Source organism: Lichenostomus cassidix, chromosome 9 (genome assembly GCF_008360975.1).
Source record: "Lichenostomus cassidix isolate B80296 chromosome 9, HeHo_3.0, whole genome shotgun sequence".
Classification (NCBI taxonomy): domain Eukaryota; kingdom Metazoa; phylum Chordata; class Aves; order Passeriformes; family Meliphagidae; genus Lichenostomus; species Lichenostomus cassidix.
Genome location: NC_139490.1, coordinates 11,308,142 through 11,329,733, shown reverse-complemented (window position 1 = coordinate 11,329,733; position 21,592 = coordinate 11,308,142). Strand labels below are relative to the sequence as shown.

At 45.7% G+C, this 21,592-nt stretch overlaps 1 protein-coding gene across 1 annotated transcript in view; it reads left to right on the top strand.

Moving 5' to 3' along the window:
* The window catches only part of MB21D2 (Mab-21 domain containing 2), a 57,610-nt gene extending 49,288 nt beyond the window's left edge, over window positions 1-8,322 (top strand). Inside the window, exon 2 of the mRNA XM_085069408.1 lies at window positions 4,651-8,322. Within this exon, the coding sequence (XP_084925534.1) occupies window positions 4,651-5,915 (1,265 nt within the window). The 3' untranslated portion in view covers window positions 5,916-8,322. The remainder of the gene's footprint in view (window positions 1-4,650) is intronic.
* The last annotated feature ends 13,270 nt before the right edge of the window (window positions 8,323-21,592 follow it).

The window sequence follows — 21,592 nt, the reverse complement described above, 5'->3', positions numbered from 1 at the left end:
TCTCTGGTTCCAATGCAGCAGAAGTTTCCCTGAATTCAGTGACTGCCCTGAACATCTCCCCATTCAGTTTGATGAGACCAGGCTAGACTAACAGAATAGCATCTTACTTTGCATGTGTCTCCTTTTGGTGGCAATGGTTGCACATCTAAGACATCAGGAAGAGAGGGTTCAAGAAGGAACCCAAAATTAGGAACTGTTAGAAATAAGTTTTTACGTCATGTTTTTCTTGTGATCAGTTTCTTCAAAGACAAATCTGTGTGTTCCTTCTTATTTACACAAGCTAGTAATGAAATAGCAGCAGATCCCACCACACACTGCAGGAGTCATGAAATCAGTTCATCTGAAATTCTGTAATGGATGGAGAGCATCTTTGTCTTGCTTTTTTCTTTTTTTTTTTAGTGGGAAAAATAGTCTCTGTGTCATCTGCATCAGAGTCACAGTTCATTCAAGGATGTGTCCCAAATGTAGGTGTTATATAAAGAAAAATCTCTTTTCTCTGTTTTTATTCTCTTTGTGTCTTAGTGCTCGAAATAGAAGTAAATCCTATTTTTTTCCTGACTCTGAAGAAACAACAAAGGAATGAAGTTCTGTTGGTAGAACTCACTTGCTCACCTCTGTTATTCTGAATTCATGTTTAGTAAGCCAACCAGCAATCCTGGCCTACAGGTGGTGCTCCTGATTCTCATATTCCTTGCCTTTCTCATGCTTATGAGCATACTTACCTGTTAGGATGCCAAATTTAATAGCTTGGGAAGGTCTTAAACTATTCACATGACTAGGAAAACCAAAGTCCTTTAAGGTGCTTTAGAAAGAAGTGGTAACTGTGCACCAGTCTCTTACTTAGCTTTGCCAAACAAGATTTTCAGTATCACACAATGTACTACTGCAAGTTATGCGTTTTGCCTGGTAGTAGCAAGAAGCTTCTTAAGTGTCAGTGAACCTACTTTGATGCCATGAGAGCTGGTCTTTCAGCTAAAATATTTTTTTTTTGTGTTTTACCCTACAAATTCTGGTTTGGTCTTTACAGACAACTCCACAAGGCTTCTGTAAATTTCATTAGGTTGTATGTAACCCCTGTTGCCTCCTCGTCCCAGGTGGTCCTGGGACTGAGATAAAGAGAACAGAGCTCAAATGGCCCACTGGTGCTATTAAATACTTGGGTCAAGTACCAATCTTGGTATTTTTCTGCTTTGTACATGCTTGCTGAACTGTAGTGCCTTCTTCTGTTGTACGTTCATGGGCTGTAGAAACTTGGGATGAAAGCTTTGTGACTGGGTGGTGTGTGCCATACAGTGTTGGCTGATGGGCTTCCTTGAAACCCCTTCACATTTCAAATAGATTTATGAGTAAGGGGGGCAGTTTGAAGACACTGCAAACCCCTAAAGCCTTAGGTAATCCTGAATTTGGCCAGCTCAACTATTTTTAGAATGCTCTATGCCTATTCTAAATATACTTTCCTCAAGGGGACCTTATCTCAACTCCCTGCTCCACCACTTCAGTTGGATCAGCAATGCTGCTGTGATCTGTTAGCAAAAATTCCTTCTCTTGTACTGTGGCAGAGCTGCAGATGTTCCTGGTTCAGGACTTGAAGGGGAAATTCTGTGCCAAGCAGAGCTTAAGGGTTTGAATTTAAACTGCAGCCAGCCAGGTAGAGAGATATTGATGATATATTAGATAATTTCCTGTAACCATTTCCTTACTATTTTTCAATATTTGTCTTCTGCTGATAGGTCTGGAGTTCTGGAGAGGGAAAATCAAGTGACTAATTGACCATGTACAGAAGGCAGGGCTTGAGTCCCACTTGCTGTTGGTTCAATGGAGTTAGACTATCAACTCTATTCTCCCACGTAAGGACAAAGGGTCCCTTCAGGCCAAGGAGAGCAACCAATCCAACAGTAGATTCCATAGAGGAGAAAAATCATGATTTTATTTTTCAGTCAAAGGCCCTGGGATAGAAGTTTTGGTGCAAAGGGCACACTGCAGGCATTTTTCATCCTTCAAGTTTTAAAATATTTAGAAAAATGCATCCTTTATTGAATGCTGTAGGTTTGAACATTTATTTTGAATATAACTCTAGGATAGTTAGATTCTGTCTGCCTATCTCAGGAACATCTGCAGATCTGCATGGCAGAAGCTGCAGATCACAGTCCTGAGTGGAAAATTTTGGATCAGTGTAGAGGCAGGATGGGCCATCAGAACCCTGCCTGTGATGAATAGCTGTGCTGCCTCACAGTAAGGGCCAATAATACTTAAATCTCTGGGAAAAAAACCAATTGCTCCCTGTCCCTGTGATGTGATTGACCCAGACTCTACTGAGTCTTAGGCTCAACTTACAACAGAGGTGGAAAGCACTAAGGCTGCTTGCACTGGTTCAAGGACAGGATTCAGAGGCAGTGTGTCAGTAGTGTCTGCAGATGTCACGTCAATTTAGGTAACCATTACAAAACCCCTTCTGGGTACAGCAAAGGAGTGACTGCTACTTATTTGGCCCCTGGGTAGAGAAGCCTGTGCAAGACTTCACCACTCCATAGATCAGGGTAACATAGCTCACTATGTATCTAAGCCTCTGAAAATGTTTTTGAGGTTGACAGAAGCTTTTGGTAGTTATTACCCTTTGAGGATGAACAGGGCAGCATGTGGCAAGATTGCAGAATGGGATTAGCTCAGGATTTAGCAGGAAGAGTTTCTTAGTACTCCTTCAGAGCTGTTTCCTTCTATTGCAGCCCCTGGAGCTGCATGAAATGGAAGGGGTTATGTCCTTGCCTGCCTGGCAGGAAAATCATCCCAGCTCAGTGCAGCAAAATAGGTTGGGTCCAGAGCTCTTGGAAGGAATGAAACAGGTAAAATGTATTTAAAAAGGAATTTCATATGGGGGGTTTCAGTTACACTGAATATTGCCCCAAGATGCATTCTGCTTCACACACAGGCCTCTTCCCACAGTCTCCTTGGCTTTTACAAGGAATCAGTGTCCACACAGCTTTAGGTTTTGCTCTGGTCGTGGCTTACCTATATGCATGCAGATAGCATTTCCTTGTTGCTGTCTTAGCATGCAGGAAAGCACAGGTGAGTCTCTCCAAAAGCACTGCAGTGCCACTCAGCCTAGTGCAGCCCTCAGTACCTTGGGGTGCTGCTGCTGCACTCTGCCAGGGTGACCCACTCAGTACAGGCAGTGTCTGTGATCCTATGGGGATGCACTACCTCAGGAAAGGCTCTGCAGTCGCTGGGACTATGCCAGGATGGGTGCTCAGACTGTAGTGCTGATCATTTGTGTTTCAGTAAAAAACCTTACTAATGCATCTGTCTTTGGTTTCTGGGCTGACAATGGGACTGGCAGCTTTCTGGCTCACTCTGTTATGCCTCCGGCTAGTTATTCCCACTGCTGTCTCTCTAAGACTGGCTTCCTTTTAATGGAAGTTGTCCATTTGACCATTCTTGATATCAACAAACCATATTCCCTTTCGGAAGCTGGAGTCAGTAATGCATGCCAGCAGAAACTAGTGCATTTGTATTTGTAATGAATAAATATCTACCCCTTTTGCAGTGCTTATAACAGCTTCAGCATCTCCATTCAGAGCCACTGGCCTTTGTTCCCTCATGGCTGAGGTGTGTTGGCTGAATTGAGGCTGGGAAGCCACCAAAAGCATTTAACCACAAGAGGAACACCAGCAGTGAAACAGCCCAGAAAGCAGGAGCGGGCTACAGAGCAGCTGAAGTGCAGAGCTCAATTTTAAGCCTAATTTGAACACTGAATGAGGTGCTGATATCTCAGCTCCTCTGTAGAGTCTCTTCTCAGTCTGCTCTTTGTGCTCTATGGACACAGTGTAGTGGGGTGTATATATAGAATACCCAGTGAAAAGCCAGCTTTGTGCAACTGGTACGGGCACTGCAGGGTGAAGGGAAGTGTCTGGTTTTGGTGCTGTAAATAAAAATCTGTCTTCATGTCTGTGTTCTGGGGAGCTGATCAGATATTTTATGTCATTGCAGCTTGAAGAACCAATTTCAGAGCTGTTTTCTCTAATTGCCTGATGGTTTAATCTGCTTCATTCGCTCATAAGGGAAGGATGCATTTCCTTTGTTCATGTTGCCTTGTTCATCAGTAAATGTAAAGTAGATTGTAAAATTAGACCTGCTTGAACTAACATTTGTCACTATTCATTCACTTGTGTACAAACTTACCCCCTGATGTTGGTGCAGCTTTCTTCTACACCAGAGAGAAAATAACAGCGAGTCAATTAATATTCTCTTTTCTTTGTGAAGTGTTAGTGAAACATTTGGATACCATGGAAATTAGTGTCAATATGGTGAAAAACTGGTTTTTAAGAAAAACTGGTGTTTAGGAAGTTAAATTTAGTCCTGGAAGCAGCTTTGCTGTGTTTCACTAGAGGCTTCTGCTTTTTACCAGTGCTCCCAGTGTGATGTTTAGGACGGATTTCACACATTCCCAGAATGCAGGGAAGGCTCTGCCCTGAGTCAGGTGACAGCCAAAGGCTGTCTGAGTGCTGGGCCTGATGTGTATTTTTGCCACACCAAAAGTGACAGAAACCTCTGGTTGTTTTTTTTTCCCTGCTGGGCACAGAATGGGTTTTAATCCTGGTTAAATCCTGAATCCTGGATTGTTTTTGAAAGGACTTCTCTTTCTGTCTTTTGCAGGCATGGTTCAGAAACTTGACCAGAAGCTGCCTGTAGCCAACGAGTACCTGCTGCTGTCAGGCGGCGTGCGGGAAGGTGTGGTGGACATTGACCTCGATGAGCTGAACGTTTATGCCCGAGGCACAGACTATGACATGGACTTCACCCTGCTGGTGCCCGCGCTGAAGCTGCACGACCGCAACCAGCCAGTGACACTGGACATGCGCCACTCAGCCCTGTGCCACTCCTGGCTGAGCCTGCGCCTGTTCGATGAGGGAACCATCAGCAAATGGAAGGACTGCTGCACAATCGTGGACCATATCAATGGAGCAACCAATTACTTCTTCTCCCCAACAAAAGTTGCAGATTGGTTCTATGAGTCCATTAGCATTGTGCTCTCCGAGATCCAGAAAAAACCCCAACGAGGGATGCCAAAGGTGGAGAAGGTAGAGAAGAATGGGACTATCATATCCATCATTTTGGGAGTGGGCAGCAGCCGCATGCTGTATGACATTGTCCCTGTGGTGTCCTTCAAAGGCTGGCCAGCTGTGGCACAGAGCTGGCTGATGGAGAACCACTTCTGGGATGGGAAGATCACAGAGGAGGAAGTCATAAGTGGGTTTTACTTAGTGCCTGCATGTTCCTACAAGGGGAAGAAGGACAATGAATGGAGGCTGTCATTTGCCAGGAGTGAAGTGCAGCTGAAAAAGTGCATCTCCAGCAGCCTCATGCAAGCCTACCAGGCCTGCAAAGCCATCATCATCAAACTGCTGTCCCGCCCCAAAGCCATTAGTCCATATCACCTGCGGAGCATGATGCTGTGGGCTTGTGACAGGCTGCCAGCCAGCTACCTGGCCCAGGAGGATTACGCAGCCCATTTCCTCCTGGGTCTCATCGATGATCTCCAGCACTGCTTGGTCAACAAGATGTGCCCTAACTACTTCATCCCGCAGTGCAATATGCTGGAGCACCTCTCCGAAGACACCGTCATGCTCCACGCGCGGAAGCTGTCCTCGGTGCGCTCCGACCCTGCCGAGCACCTGCGAACTGCCATCGAACACGTCAAAGCAGCCAACAGGCTCACCCTGGAGCTCCAGCGGCGGGGCAGCACCACCAGCATCCCCTCCCCGCAGTCGGACGGAGGGGACACCAACCAGCCTGATGACCGATTAGCCAAAAAGTTGCAACAGCTAGTGACTGAGAACCCCGGGAAGTCCATCTCCGTCTTCATTAATCCAGATGATGTCACGAGGCCCCACTTCAGAATTGATGATAAATTTTTCTGAGCTTTCGTCAATGTTTCTTGGGATTTTAAATTTTGCTTTATTTTTAAAAACTCTTGCAGTATGCAGGTTTTTTCATTTGGTTTTCCTTGATGACTTAGTCTCTTGGTTTTTACATATCCAGCGTAGATTGGATCTGTTGAGAACAATCTGAATAAATTATAAATCCTGGTTCTGCAGGACGGTGCAGATTTTGAAACAGTATATTACTATTTCATATGCTGCTTTGATTTTTTTCACCCACCCTGCCCCATTGTCTGTGAGTAGTTTCTAAAGGAGAACATGCATCGTAAACACAAGCCACAGTGTAATGTAGGGGTTTTTCCCAAGCTTCCATAATTTACGTACATTGCTGGGCCTGGAGAAAGGATAACTCACTTTCCGTTGCTTCAGAAATTCACCTCTTTTTCCATGAGCTTCCATCACCCTAAAGAAATGAGGAGAGACTGGGTTGGAAAGCACTACTGGTAATTTGACGAGGCCAAATCTACTGGGCTGAAGCCCAATTCATCTGTTCTCCACACTTCTCATACTAGGGGAGAAAGCTGACTTTAAAGATGATGCAGCTTTTTGGGGAAAGAGTTGTTTCTGTTTTGATCTACTTTTTGAATGTAATTGTTCATTAATTGGACCTTGTACAGTCCAGAGGGTTGTTTCTGCTGCTTTTCCATGCGGAATAAGGTTATGGAATGTTAGTTTTAGTGTGTGTAATTATTCAAAGCCTTATTTAAATTCTATTAAAGAACATACCATTTTAAATGTAATTGCACTAATGAAATCTCTGCCATTACCTCAGTCCCACTGTTTGTGTTTCTTTCATGAATTAGCATCTGTTATTAGGTCTCAATATTGCTGATTGCTTGAGACCCCTCAGGTCTCATAGTTTCAGGTAATTTCTTGATTGTCTTTTGTAAAAGACTCTTCCTTGTTAGCCTGGCTATGTGTGAGCAGTCAGAGTTTTGCATTGGCATATTTCTTTGGATGCGTATTGTGTGTTGCAGTGCATATTGCATTAATATGTATTGCATGTTGTTGAAACAGGTTTTCCATTAGATAAGGATGTAATGCTCAAGCAGTGGTATGTGCAAAGTGAATCAGCCAGACCTCGAGCAAAGGAGCTACCTTGCTTCTCTAATGCATGTATTAGGCCTGATCCTTTCTGGCAGTTCCCTGGACTCCTGAGAACTTTCTGACTCACCCTGGGACATGGGAGATCTTTCTCTGGTCTCATGTTTGCAAAAGTTGTGTTTGTATGTAAACTTGTGGTGCAACAGTAGCCTTGAAAAACACATACACTTTTCTTCTGTGTGTAGGATAAGATGTATGGTAACAAGGGTTAGTCTGAGCCAAAAATAATTCCAAGAGTTCAAGGATAGAGTGACTTATTGTGGCTGGCTGGCCAGTGACTGATATTTAGGCCTTAAATCAGCAATTTGGGCTTACTGATTATCCCAGAGACGCTGTTCTGATCCAAACTTGATGCATGTGTTAAAATGTGATTATTAGAGCAGGTTGAAGTATTTTTTAAATATTTGACAGACAAATGAGGTGCATATCTAGTAAATTCTAACTGATAAAAATTGTGTATGAAAAATGTGTCACTTTTTCAGCCCAGCCTTTCTGGCAAAGACACCAGGCTGGTGGAGCAGCACACCAACAGCTTTGGCAACTGCTTTATTAGATGGCAGGGAGGTTTCAATACCTGATCTAGTGCCCAAGTCATGTCTTAAAACAAAACTTTAGCTCCTCCATCTCTTGGGCATAATTGAAAACTTCACCCCATTGCTGTAGCCAAAATGTTCACATTTACCTGAATTTACTGATAAACACTTACAAGAAGCTCTCAGAAGTTGCTGGCTAGATGGAGTGGACGAGGATTTAACCTTAAAGCACAAATGGCTCATGGTCATGAGCCCTGGTGCAGCTGCAGTTTGGTCCAGGGAAGGACATGGATTGACTTCAGCAGAAGCAGAACTGGGTCCTACCTGTGTGGCTATTGCCAAAGATGAGTTTCCACGTAAACCTGTGTAACCTGCCTGGGGGAGGCAGGAGAAACTATGGGGAATCCTCTCCAGAAGTGCTTGGAAAATGCAGATTTGTTGAAATGGTTTCCTCCCCAGTCTCTGGGACTTCTGTTTGTTGAAAGAAGAGTCCGGGCTGCAGGATGAAGTTTCCCATCACCACATGAGAAATCTGCTCAGCACAAAGCAGCAGTAGCCTGGCAGGCAGAGTGCTCTAGTGCTCTCCCAGGAGTCCCATTGTCTGTGCCAGTGCTCCTGAGATATGCAGAAACACAGCCTTCCTCATGCCAGTTCAACGTCCTGGTGACCAGCAGTTTGACTAGCCCATGTCAAGCTCTGGTGTGTGCTCCTTTTTTTTTGGTTTTAATTAAAAAACATTTTGAAAAGTATCCATCTTGTTCTTCCTGCATTCTGTGTGTTGAGGTTCTTATTGTGGGGGAGTGGAGGCTTGGCTTTTTACTGGACTGAAAAGCAGTTTTCCAGGTAGGTTTGTGAGAATGTTATGCCCTCTACCTGGATAATCTGTCTTCCAGGGAGATAGACTCCTACTCTGCAGTAGGTTTTTATCTGTCTAGTATTTTTCTTCTCTCCATGTACTATAGTTAACTTAATGAAGCAGGCTGCCAGCCCAGAGAGGTGACAAGTGTTTTGTATATCAGAGAATACAAAAGACTATTTTCTTCCTCGTGTATTGTCCCATCTTGCCTTTGAGTATATGCTGGCACAGACTTGTGAAGTGCAGAGGTCTCTGTGTGGGATTTCAAAGTAGTCAGTGGGTTTAGATACAAATGACCTTTCACTCTTTACTTCTCTCTGCAAGTTTCAAGGGGACCACGGTGCTTTTCCTAATAGGGAGTTCTTGAAAGTCATTCACACAAGTATTTTAGAGCACTCGGCCCCATGGGGTTAGAGACTTGGCCCATCTGACAAACACTGGAGTAAGAGGGAATTTGCTTTAAACTAGCAATGGAGGCATCTTCCCTGCTGATGTCAAGAGGAGACAAGACAGTGCTGTGAGCCAGTGTCTCCATGGGAGCTTCAGTTCTGCATCCACTGCTATGGCAGGCAGGATTTTTTTTTTTCTTGCTTTTGCCCTTTAGCCACCTTTCTGCTGGCTTCTCCTGTCCTGAGTGATACTGCAAAAGGACTGGGGCAGTTTCTGAGGCGCTGGCAGCAGGTACAAGGTCTCCTTTGTGAGTCTGTGAGTTACTGACTCCTACAGGGTTAAAAGGGAGGGAGTCCCACCCAAGAGGGTCTGGCATTAGAAAGGTGGGGAGGAAGGACAAGTGCCCTTCAGAGGCTCCACTTCTGCTTCCCGGTGTGATGCTCCTTGGGCATCCTGGGTCTGGTCCTACTCTTGGAACATGCTTTTGCTTTTGCTCTTTCCATAGGGTTTCTGGCCATCAGCACAATGCGAGGAGCAGCTAGTTTGACTGGTTCCAGTTGTTGTAAGTTCTGGGAGATGCTAAAAAAGCTGTCACTTCTTCAGGGGGACACCTGAGCTGCTGCAGAGGGGACAAAACCAGCAACTGGTGGGGGGTTACTCTCTGTGCTGTGTCGGGAGAACTCATTTTAAAGCAGAAGGGAGCAAGAGCTTTGTTCAAGCCTGCAGCCTCTGCTCCTTTAAGCGTGTCATGTGAAGCCTCAGTTACTTTTGTCTGTGATAAATTGGTTTCTGCACATATTCCAATACTTCAGCCTGGGGAAGGGTTGGTGCTCTAACCAGAAAACTACAACTGAGCATCAGAGTCACTCTTTGCAGCAAAACAGCAGCAGAACTTCACCCATGCACTGCCCAAGACAGAAGCTGGTCCTCAAAAGCCTCTGAAAGAGCTGGTTTTTAGTGGTCTGTCTTTTCTGTTATCTTTGTGAGAAATAGCACTAATTTTGATCTAAATTCTTGAACTTACCCTGATTGCTTTGTTCCTGGTGAGAACAACCTTCTTTTGGCAGCTGTGGTAGTTCTGGGCTGGACACCTGAGCTCTGTGCCCTTCCACTGCTTGGTCTCCTCATGGAGGGCTGTGAGACAGGCTTGTGTCTGCTAAAAACTGACTTAAACAGGCACTGAAAGGTGGCAGTCACAATAAATTCCATTGGGAGATTTGAAAGTAAGCTTAAAACAAAGTGTGTGTACTTTGCTGGCTAAAGCTGACTGTGGTCAGACCAAGAGTAAGCAGACGTTTACTGTATTTTATTAACCCATGCAAAATACAAGTGGTCATACACAATGCAAGAGAACGTGGCAGAGGGAAAGGAAGATAGACTTTGCTAATGATTATTTCTCATAAAAACTTTTTTAAAATGTGTGCATAGTCAGTGCCTCAAATTGCTTAAAAACATCCATCTGTCCCTTTTTGCGGGTTCAGTGCTGGATGCATTTTGCCACTTTGTCTTGTATTAAAGTGAGCGTGTTTGAAAGGTCACTGGGCAGCTGAGTGTAATAATGTTCACATTCTCCTGGCATCACTCAGTGATCAGAAGTATTCTGCATGCAAATAGCTTGTTCAACTTCAGCAAGTACATCATCTCCCTCCTGCCAGCCTTGCTTGGGGTGAGCTAATGGACTTTTAACATTATACAGCTTAGAGAGCGCTGTCTCTAATAGCCCCTGATTAAGCTCTGCAGAAAGGCAAATAACCATCATGGGGCAAAGGCTAAACAAGGGGAGGGGAGAAAAAGAGCACCCTGGCCAAGGGCCTCTTGCTGACATGTTTTGGGTTTAGGGAAATTCAGCATTATATTTAGCAGATTTTTGCTTTCAAGAACTGTCAAGTGAATCCAAATTTATTTCTTCTGAATGCTTTTAGAATAGTGATAAAATAGCCCTCACTCCCTTCTCCTCCCCCTTTGCCATTTATAATCTATTATTTTAGGACTGCTCTGAGGAACTATTGTGTTTTCCTATTATCATTGTCCCTGGCTCAGCACTGTGCTTCCAGGCTGAATGTAGGCTTTTGGGGGTTATTTTTATCTTACTGGCCTTCTGTGATAGAGGAACACACATTCAGTCTCCAGACAGCCTGATTTGCCAGGCAGAGATGTGGGTGCATATTGGGGGCATCAGGCTCTCTTCAAACTGACTCAGCCCTGTCTTTCCCTCAGTTTTTGTGTGTTAGGAATATCAGTATGGAAGACATGATGACTGAGGTCTTGCTAGGTGCACAGAAGACACGGTAGGTGATTCTGAAGTCAAGCAAGCTCCAGTGGAAAGTGAAAATTGAGCCCAAACAGCCACTTTTCTCCCTGATTCTCAACCCCTCTGACTCCTTTGTTTTAGTTTTATTTTGGGGAGGTGGAGAGGAGAGAGATGAGCTGCTTTTGTCCACTTCAGTGGCTACAAATCATAGCTTTGGCCTAGGATGTTAGGCACTTCACTCATTAATGCCTTTGTCTCCAGGACTCCTATTGCTTATACCCTACCATGACATTGACAGGACTGGGACAGAGTTTTTTGATTTGTTCAGCCAATTCACCACAGAACTGTGCAAAGAAAGGAATGGGCATTTTTCATGAAGGGCCAGTGACCTTTTGTGTCCTTCTCCTGCCTCCTGTGTGCCAAGGCTTACGCACACAGTATATTAATTGCCACTTTTGCGGGCTGCAGCTGATCACAGAATAACTGCCAAGGTGCTTCTGTGCAAACCAGTCTTCAACCTTCAGCATCCCTTGCAGGGTGAGTCTGCTCCTGACTGAAGTCTGTGCTCTCAGCAGACTTTGGTTGTGTTTGAAGGGTACAGGCTGGGTCTGTATACTCTGATGATAGCAGGCCAGGGGACAGCTTCCTACAGCTGATGCATGAAAAGAGAACTCCACTTGTCTGATCTGAAGGACAAGACAAGAAAACTTTTCCTGCAGGGAGGCCTCTGCAAAGTCCAACCTTTCCAGCAGTGTGACTTGTGCAGTGACCAGGAGCAGTCTCCATGACTTGTGCCACAATAAAGGCACCCTTGTGTCAGAGCTTGTGTGTGTCATGTAGCAGCCACAGCTGCTGGGGCTCTTCTGCCTTCTGCCACCATCAGGGATGGAGACCAGAAGTGTCTCAGGACTAAGCCAGCAAGGATGGCAGAACTGGAGTGGTTGAGGACACACCCCTCCCTTGCCCTGAACCCCATCTCTGCAACACCACTATAGCTGCAGCAGCTGGTTGCAGCTTCTGTGATAAACCATTTGTGGAGCTATCAGGAAATGAGGCTGGATCTTACCTGGCAAAGATGGCCCTCAGGGAAAAGCTGCAGTGAGCCCAGTGGCTCCTGTGCCTCCCTAATCACTCAGGGAAACGTGCAGTGCCTGCAAGGCTCTTCTCCATGTCTTACATCTTCTTTGCAGCCATATTAAGTAATACACAAGAGTGGGACTGAGAACAAGGACCAGCAACTGTGTCTCTGCAAAGGACATTTTTCTCTGCTGTCCAGTCCATTTCAGCATTCAGCTGTGATTGTCCTGTGAGGATCCTCCAAATCTTCCTCAATTATTAATTACTGTTACAGGACTTCAGAAGCCACTATAGTTGTGAAGTCCAGCCACCATTACAGTCAAAATTACTGACACTGGTGGTTTTGATGTTTAGGCTCCAGAGCTCATCTGGTCCACCTCCAGACCTACACTTTTTAACACCCTGTAACAGGCAAAAGAGCTGTAATGAAAAAAATCAAAGCTGCAACCTTCATTTAGCTTTTCCCAGAGGTTTCCTCTGTTTGCTAATGGTTCTGGCTGATCTTTCTTGATGTATACAGTGCTATAATCATTACGTTATTTTGTTAATCAGTGATGGCAGAACTGGGATTGACAAGTGTTGTACTTAACCCTTGGACTGCTGTGGGCACATATAGATGTTATCTTGTGCAATACTTGAGCTGGTTGCTAGTGCAACATCTCTGTGCTAATTAAAACGGATGGGACAATGGTAGGAAGTCATTACAGAAAGTTTCTAGAAGAAAACACAAGCCCACCAGTTGAAGGAGATTCTAGAAATGGAACCCAGCTGTCCTGGATCCCACCAGCCCATTGTGACTAAGTCCACCAAGGCCTATGTTACCAGGTCAGTAGTACAGAACTAGTCCTTCAGTTGTTCTTTCCCCAAGGCATGGCTCTTCAGCGTCAAAACCCACTGAAGACAATGTGAAACCCAGTGCAGCAGGAGGTTTAGAAAGAAATATGTCTTAACTGTTTCCTCTGGTCTGTTTTGCCACTGCACCCAGCCTGCCCCATTCCCCTCTCCATCTTTAAATAAACTCTCCAGAGGTGTTCTGCTACACAGTAACGAACTCAAATGAAATGAAATTAAATTCTGCTGAATGGAGCTGCATAAATGCCTTGTCATATTTTGTTATTATCACCCAGCACGACTTCATCGTCTGTGTCATCTGTCTCTCCAGCTTACTTGTGGAGCAGCAAGCACCGTGGTGACTGGGCAAAAAAGGAAGAGAAATGCAAGTTCATGTGAGTTGGAGTAAATAATTCAGAGGCACTGGTTGTTGTTCTGATACCCAGAGCTGCCCAAGCTGCCAGGGCATACTGGTCCAGCACGCACAGAAATCAGAGCCTCCCAAGGAAAAGCAAGATATGGAGGAAACTGAGCAAACCCTCCAGCCTGTTAACTTTCCAGCTCATTGAGCAGGTGGAAACTCAGCAGCATGCCTGTGTGGAGGAGAGGAGTGAGGCTGCAGGGTGTGGGAGCAGTGCCTGAGCACTGTCACCTGCAACTGCATTACTGTGCACCATTGTGAAACTGATTGAATACAGCCAGTGCTTCAGGTTGAAAGCTATTTGAAAGCTACTATTTCTGAATAGTAAGTCAAGAGAAAAAGGGGGGGAAAGCCCCAAAACACCCATGGAGCAGTACATTGCACACAGCTCTTCCACAGAGCAGAGGCAAGAGTGAAAAGGAGCTTCACATGATCAGTTTTAATTTTGTGGTAGTCTCAGATTTCCTGCCCAGCTGCTACCTCACAAGGAACCTTTCTTTGTTGTGCTCTGTTTGGAAGGGGTTTTACTCTGGCAACACAGCTGTGATAACTTTAGAAAGATGCAGTTTGGAGCAAACACAAACCCAGGCATGACTGCTCCACTGAGCACCAAGCACAGCTGTGGTTTGTGTGTGGCTGCATATTGAACTCTTAGTCTTCCAGTTTCTTGCTGTATTGTTGTCTTAAAAATCTCCTGAACAGTGACGTATTCCTTAACTTGATACTTTTGTCTCAAATTAAAAAGGAGTCAGTGCACTGCAACAGTGTAAGGATGAGGCACGTTCAGTAACTCGCATAAAATGTGGCAGGAGATCTGCAGAGTGTTTGCAGACCAGGTCCTGCCTGGCTTGCCTTTCCTGTCCCTCCATTCCTGCACACCCAGGCACATGCAGGAGAGGTCTAAGGTGTGGTTTGGAGGTGTTGGAGACAGCTCCAGCTGCCCTCCCAGTGATGGGCTTTGGGTTCAGCCCAGCAGAGCAGGCTGGGGGTGTTGTGTCTCTGTGGCTCACAGCTGTCCCAAATCCTGTAGACTGCTCACCTTTCCTTTCAGGCATGAATAACTGCAGCTGTGCAGCTGCATCTACCTTAAAGAACGAAATGTATCTTTGCACAAATCTGAGGATTTATTAATTGCTGTCGTTTGCAACTGGGGGTGGGATTTATTTATCACAAAGAACTGAGTTAATGTGACTATTTGTGTAACCAGATCTGAGGTCCAAGGGACCAGCGAGGTACTTAGACATCTGACTCATGCCTCTCCAGCCTTGCTGGTGCTTGTGGGCACAGACCTGGTCCCTCAAACACTTGTTTAATGCTACTGTCATACAATAACTTGCCCCAGCGGCTGCCTGCACTGACCTGCTCTCTCCTTCCATGGCACTAATGAGACCACAAGCAGCTCCTGTTTCTGGGAAGAGCTCTTCTAGAGCCAGCTCGGGTATCTCTCGACTGCGTGGCACTTGCCAGATGGGAATCATCCACTCTGCCTGCACAGCTAAGTAATGGCTTGCAGCAGAATTGCAGCCTCTCAGTCCTTACTGAAAGTCACCTTCTCATCTCATCTGCCCATGGTCTTGTCCTTTCACATATCTGGCAGGAAAAAGCATATCTTCAGGGCAGGGTGATGATGGGGAAAGCATCTACTGGTGCCAATTTTGCACGCAGTTCTTCAGCAAATGTCCACATTTGCCAACCCTAATTCAAAAGATAATGAGAGGGGCACGAGGACAGAATAGCAACATGAATTAATGAATGTGTTTGTAAAATAATCTCCTGTATGCATAACTCACTTTTAGTACCTTATTCTCAGTCTAGTCACAGAGAGGCTATGTTGGTTTGCACTTCTGCAACCACTGAAATTCCTTTGCAGTCAGTTAGAGACAGGACTTCTGTTAAATATATATAGTACTTCTCCAGGTTCATTTAAAGAGAGTGATAATATATCATTGCTCCCAGTGGGGACATAGCTGCCTCATAGCTTATGTCTGCTGTCAGGCATTAAAGCTGGGCTTGAATGGTGGCAATCGATAGTGGAAATGCAGCAGCTGAAACTCTTAAGTGCAGCTCTAATGTTCCTTATGCAAACCCTAACTCTCACCAGAGAGCACATCTGCTCAAACAAGCAAAGCAACGCCATCGACTCCTCTGTTTTCCTAAATGAGTCCCAGTATTTCCTCTACTTTTTGTGGTTTGCATGTCTTATGAAAAAAAAAAAAGAGTTGCTGAAACTGCAGAGGGTAGTAGCAGTCAAGATTAAGAAAAGAGCACTTCTCTTTTTAGGACAAATGTCTGTTTCTCACACACTTGAGGACAGATGAGCTATCCTGGGCTATCTCCAAGCCCATCAGGACACAGCTCGCTGGGTTCTGCCCCCCTCACCTCATTAGGCACTCATTAGTGCCTACTGACTCCTATCTTGATTCTGGCCAAAGCAGGTACATGTCCCTGGCTCAACTCTCAGGCAGAACTCCTGCATGGCTGTTTCATCCTCCTGTGTAGCTCCTAAGCACCCTCATGATGCATGCAACATTGCCAGCCTCTAACCAGCTACTCAGCCTGAAGCTGGACCTGACTGCCCATGTAGCCAAGAACCTGCTGCTCACACCAGCTTAACTGGAGCTGCATATCCTCAGAGTGCCAGAGGCTGGACCTGGAATGTGTTCATGCTGAAAACCAATTCATCTGCTCTGAACACACAGCTGACATGTGCAGGGAGACCACGGTTATGACAGGCAGGCCCTGAGGGTCTGGGATCACCGTCTTATTCCATCTGTAAGCTGGAGCAATTGTGGTAATGACCTCCTTCTCCTTCTGTCACACACAGAGAAGTGGACTAGAAGGAGAAAAAATCCCTTAGTTTTCTTTTTTATTTTTGCAGGGCAGCCCTGACCTTCGTGGCACACCTGGCCATGGCCTTGCCTGGGAAGGTTCATCCTTCCCAGCTGGAGCTGGTGCCAGCACAGGGAATTGATTGTTCAGAAAGGCTGGGCACAGCAGCAGCCCAGGTGAGGGGCATTAGTAGTCATCAGGCAGAGCAAGGTTATAAAGAAGGGAAGAGGGGTATTAGAAAGGTTATGTTGGGGAAAGTCTTTGTGTTCTGAAGGTGTCTGGATGGGAGCTGCAGTCAGAGGAAGGTCAGTGATGGATAGGAAGTAAGTGAGCCTTTATGTAGCACTTGTGTGAACTTATGCACTGTAAAAAGCAGCTCTGTGTCCTCAGTCTGGCCCCTGAGGAGCTTCAGGCAGACCTTGTGGTCATGAAAGGGATAGAGCTTGAGCTGTCATACGGTGGAAAAGGTGAACTCTCATTTTGGTGGAAGTGTGTGCTTGCTTTTCTCACTTCTTCATTTCCTCTTATCTAGAGATTACAGCAAAGCTGTGAGCAATCTTGTGAGCCAAGTAAGATGAAAGGCTAGGGCTTGCTTGTGTATTCCAGGAGCTGGGGTGCCTAGAGAGCCTGAGGCAATGTTCTGGGAATTGGAAGCAGCAACTGTCCTGCTGCCTGTTCTTTCCCTAGGAAAGAATCAAGGAAACAAAACAAGGAGTTAGTGTGACTACTCCCAGATGTGCTCTCTGGAGGAGTCTGGTCTGGGGAGAGCTCAGCAGGAAAAATCTGCTTGATCTTGAAGACAAGGGGCCTTGGAAATCCTGCTGGGCTTGAGTTGTCTGAAGCTGTTGGTTCCCTGTGTGGTAACACTGCTCAGCCTGCACACTTCCTTCTGTGGGGAATTGTGTGGTCAGAGTGGAAATAAAGGGCCCATCCCAGCACACAGCTTTGCTTGCTGCTATCACTAGTAGGCTGGACATTAGCAGGTGCTTATCAGTGGCTCTAAACCCTTGTGAGGCATGACAGAGAGAAGGTGAAGTGTTTCCTTGGCTTGCTTCAAATTGCTGAGAAGGTGCATTCTTTTGCTCTGTGAGTTGAGGGAGCTTTTGCCTGCGAAACGTTGGGTGCAGGTGCTTTGTGTTTGTGCTGCAGGTGCTCACTCAGTGCAGTCTGGGTGTCTGTGAGCTCTGTTTCTGCTCTGGCTGGGTGCTGGGCTGAGGGGCTGTTTGCCTTGCAGGGTGCCTGCTGTGAAGCCCAGAATTTGCCCAGCTGGGCCCTAAGCTCTCCTGATCAAGTAAATTCAGCAGCTTGGCTATTTCCTTACCTTTGGAGTGTGTTGCCTGCAGGCTGACTTTGGATTATCCCTGCCTGAAATGCTTGCAGGAATGACTTCACTGACCCAAGCAATGTGAGAGTCATCAGCAGAAGAGCACAGGTGTACTCTTTAATGCTAATGCAGAAGTGTCCCAGGCTGTGTTATCAGAGCCCTTACTGCCTCCTTGAAGTCTCCAGATTTTTAAAAGCAGAAACTGTGCAATGCAGCCTGACTTTGGCTTGTTGTATTTTAAAGGCTGTAATTCCTCACTGTTCTGCACCACCTCATTTCTCTACCTTTCTTAAAGAAAGAAAAAAATGGCCTAGGAAAGCAAAGTCCTGTTCTGAAGAGATATTGTTTAGCCCACAATTCCTGTCCCATAGTTGCAGCCCTCCTTGACTGTGAGCACAGCTAAAGGATATGATATTACTGTCCATCTCTGCTGATCCTAGACATGGACATGAGAGCAGCTGCTGTTTGATTTCTTAGTGAAGCTCTGATGGGACTTATCTTGAGAGTGTGGAGACAAGGGAAAGTTTCCCTATGGGTGACTTGTTAAAAATGCAAACAAAACTCCAAAGAAGCAAATCCACCAAGTGCTGGAGAGGCTTGTTCTGTTGGCTCTGAAGTAAGAATTTGGGGCAGATCTCTCAATCAGGTGGTAGCTTCATTGTCATTGCTCTCTGCATAGCCTGAGTAGTAAATCACTGGACATGGGCCAAGTCAGAGTTCTCAATTTCAGAATTTTAATGATAGAGTACAAAAAGAAAAGCCACCAACAACTTTCTCCTGTCCTCTCCCTCCTATGAGGCACTAACAACTACCTTTACCTACCATTTTCCTTTACAGGTGGAGAATAGAGGTTTCTCCTTTCTGTATTTCAGCTTCTGGTTGAATGTGAAAACCTCATGGGAAGGGTGTTTCTTTATCTACACTTGTTTTACCTGATTTACCTGTTTTTTTTTACCTGGGTTTAAGTGCATGATGAACATTTTCACCATAAATGTACTCCCTTCTGATCTTGTCTGACTCAGCCAGCTGCTGTTCATGTTTCCTATCCCTGATGCTTAGGGAATGAGGGCTGTTGATTTCTATGTGGAGATGAGCTAAATCAGCAGTGATGCTCCAGATCTTGTGCATTTTTGTAATTGCTGGAGGATGTGGTTATCCTGGGTAAAAAGTCATCATCCCTCATGGGAGATAAGATTCTCATGCAGCCATTTTTATTCTTGAAATGATAGTGCCCTTTGAGATTTTTAACAATGTGGAGAGATAGTATTGCACGACCTTGCTTTTGGCAGTGAGTATGAACTGAAGGCAGCCTGCAATGTTTTCATCTGTTCTCAGCTCACCTTCTTCCTTCTCAGTCCTCTTTTTCCTATTTGCCCTTGTAATTGGAGATAAGATGGGTCCACGCAGTTATGCAGCATCAGAAATGTAATCTAGACATCTCTTCCATGAAGCACGTTTCTAATGTGCCCTTCAAACACAAGTCAGATGCCTACAGTCTATTTTCTGTGAGCTGCTCGGGAAAAAATCTGAGCTGCAACTATTGAGGGATATATGTTTGAGGGACACCTGGAGGTGTCTGATGTTCTCACAAAAACAGTACAATGCTTCACTGAAAAGCAGCTTTGCTCCTTTGCTCAAGGACAGCTTTATCCTCTTCCTAAAAGGAGATCAAACTCTTCATAGGAGGGCAGGCAGGGGCCACTAGGGTCTTTGATAAGGTGATGAAAGCCTCTAAGTGTTTCATTTTTTGAGCAGAACAGGAGTTCAGGCTGTGCAGATCATCAGAAGAGATTTTAAAATACCTTCTCATGCTGTCTGTGAACAATGGAGGAGTAGGTGAAAGATCGGGTTCATTTTCTGTCTTTGTGCCTTATCCAGGCCATTTTGTTACTGCACAAAAACCCTGCTTGCTGTGCCATGAGAGCTAAGCAAGTTCAGATTCCCAAAGCTGGATCTTTTTTTCAGAACATCACTGAGCTCCTACCTTCTGCTCCAGAATGAGAAACCTGTAGAACCAAGGGGAGGAAGGTCTTGGCTGAGAGGAAGCCAGACTGGGGAGGAGCAATTATATGCAGGTGATAAGCAAGAAATTTTGACAATTGATACTGAAATCCTCCAATTATAAGACAATTCTTATTTCCAGAACGTGTCCCTATCCTCAGGATCTCCCTCTTGGGAGGTTTCATGGCTGCCTACAAACACATATGTTATTTGGCAAGGCTAAGGCCAAGGAAATGGAAAGCCTGGAGGAGGGTCGAGGGAGGTATCCAGACCAAAAAAAGCTATTTGGACAGTGCCATTGCTTTGAGGCAGATGAAGCTGCATGTAGCTGCTCCTAACAGATGGGTTGAGAACTTGAGGCTTTATTAAAAAAATAAAGGTGTAGATTCTGAAGCCTGTAAATACACAGTGAGTTGTTTGGATATATGACTGCTCTGAAATCCTGGTTGTGCTGGTTCTGGGGGCTCTTGGGAACACAGCAGTTATGCAAACTCTACTGCATTTGACTGAAATCGTCGGTATGTTCCTTAACTTTCCCCTCTGCACAAGTCTCTAAGGTGTTTGAATCCTTTAAGTGGTCCAAATGAGATGTAATGCTCTGGAATGCCCTGGCTGAGTGGTCAGTGAAATCCTGTGTTGTGAGGCCCAGTAATGCTGGGTTATCCAGATTAGACACTGCATCTGATTATCCTGCTGATAATCCTACCCTCAGTAATTTAATCAGGATGGGGATTGCAAGGCCAGGATCAGGCAGAAATAATGGGTGATTGTCCCCTTGTGCATCTGTAGCACTTGGAACTCCTTGTTTGTGCCAATATCTGTAATGCATTTAAATAAATAAATTTATTTATTGTGTGTGGTGGTGCTCTGTTGTCACTGGTGTTGCAGTGGGAGTCTCCTGGTGTTTCTCACTGTTTATAAGTGAGGAGTTGGTTATCAAGTAATTTGGGGGCTACAGAGATTCCTGCATTTGTTTTCTTTGAATTCTCACAAAGTGCTTGTGTGAGGGAACTGTTATGTGATGCTAACTTAAACAAATTGAGACGGTAAAGAGAATGATCCAGTAAGAGGATCAGATGGTGTCAACTGAGGCAGGACTAGTGCTACAGGAGAGCTGGTGAAGTGATCCATGGTTTGATCCCGTCTCTGGCAAAGGCTGTCCCACTCTGGGCTGGGAAAGAAGCTGCCTGGGCCTGTGTTTGTAATGATGCTTAAAAGGGCAGGGGGGGTGGTTGTTACCAAATTTGGTCCAAAAGGCAGGGATTTAAATTCCTGACACCTCGAGCACCAGGTCCTACAGAGGAACTGGTACCTAGTTGATTTATCTCCCTGACCTGAAATTAATTATAGTGAGAGCCACCTAAACATGTGCACATGGGAATAAGATCTGCTAAAGGGAAAATAAAAAGGCAAATTTCTCCGTGTACTGAATGAACCTGGCTCTAGTAGCTAAGCAGAGTCTTAGTCAGGGATAATTGTAATTTAGGATTTGGGATAATGGGTGCGCTTGGAGCAGTTCCACGCACAGCTGAGTGTCACAATCTACACTGGGCTTTTAGCACAGCGCTTATATGTGTTCTATAGGAAATGCGCTGGATAAATGCCAATACGGATTTATAGTGTACATTCTGACATTCTCAGGAAGGTATACAATCAGTCTCCCGTGCAGCCCCGCAGCCTCCCGAGGGCTGTCGAGGCAAGTCTGTCGCTCCCTGTCGCGGAGCTCCCGCCGGTCCAGCCGAGCCCGGGAATTCCCGATCGCGCCGGGAGAGGGCGGCTGCGCGCTCCCGCCGGGGGGCTGCGCGCTCCCGCCGGCATCCCCCGAGCCGCTCTGCGGGGCACGGAGGGATGGAAAGCGCAGGGGAAGGAGGAGCGGGGAAAAAACCCCAAGCAGGAGAGAATGGGTGCTGCGGGAAGGGGAGGAATAGCAGGTGGCGGCGGGCAGGGAGATGAGCTTTCCCTGCATGTGGCAAACGTGGCTCGTGTCTTGGTGCAGATGCCAGGATTGCAGTGCTTCGTGCACGTAGGAGGGCTGCAGC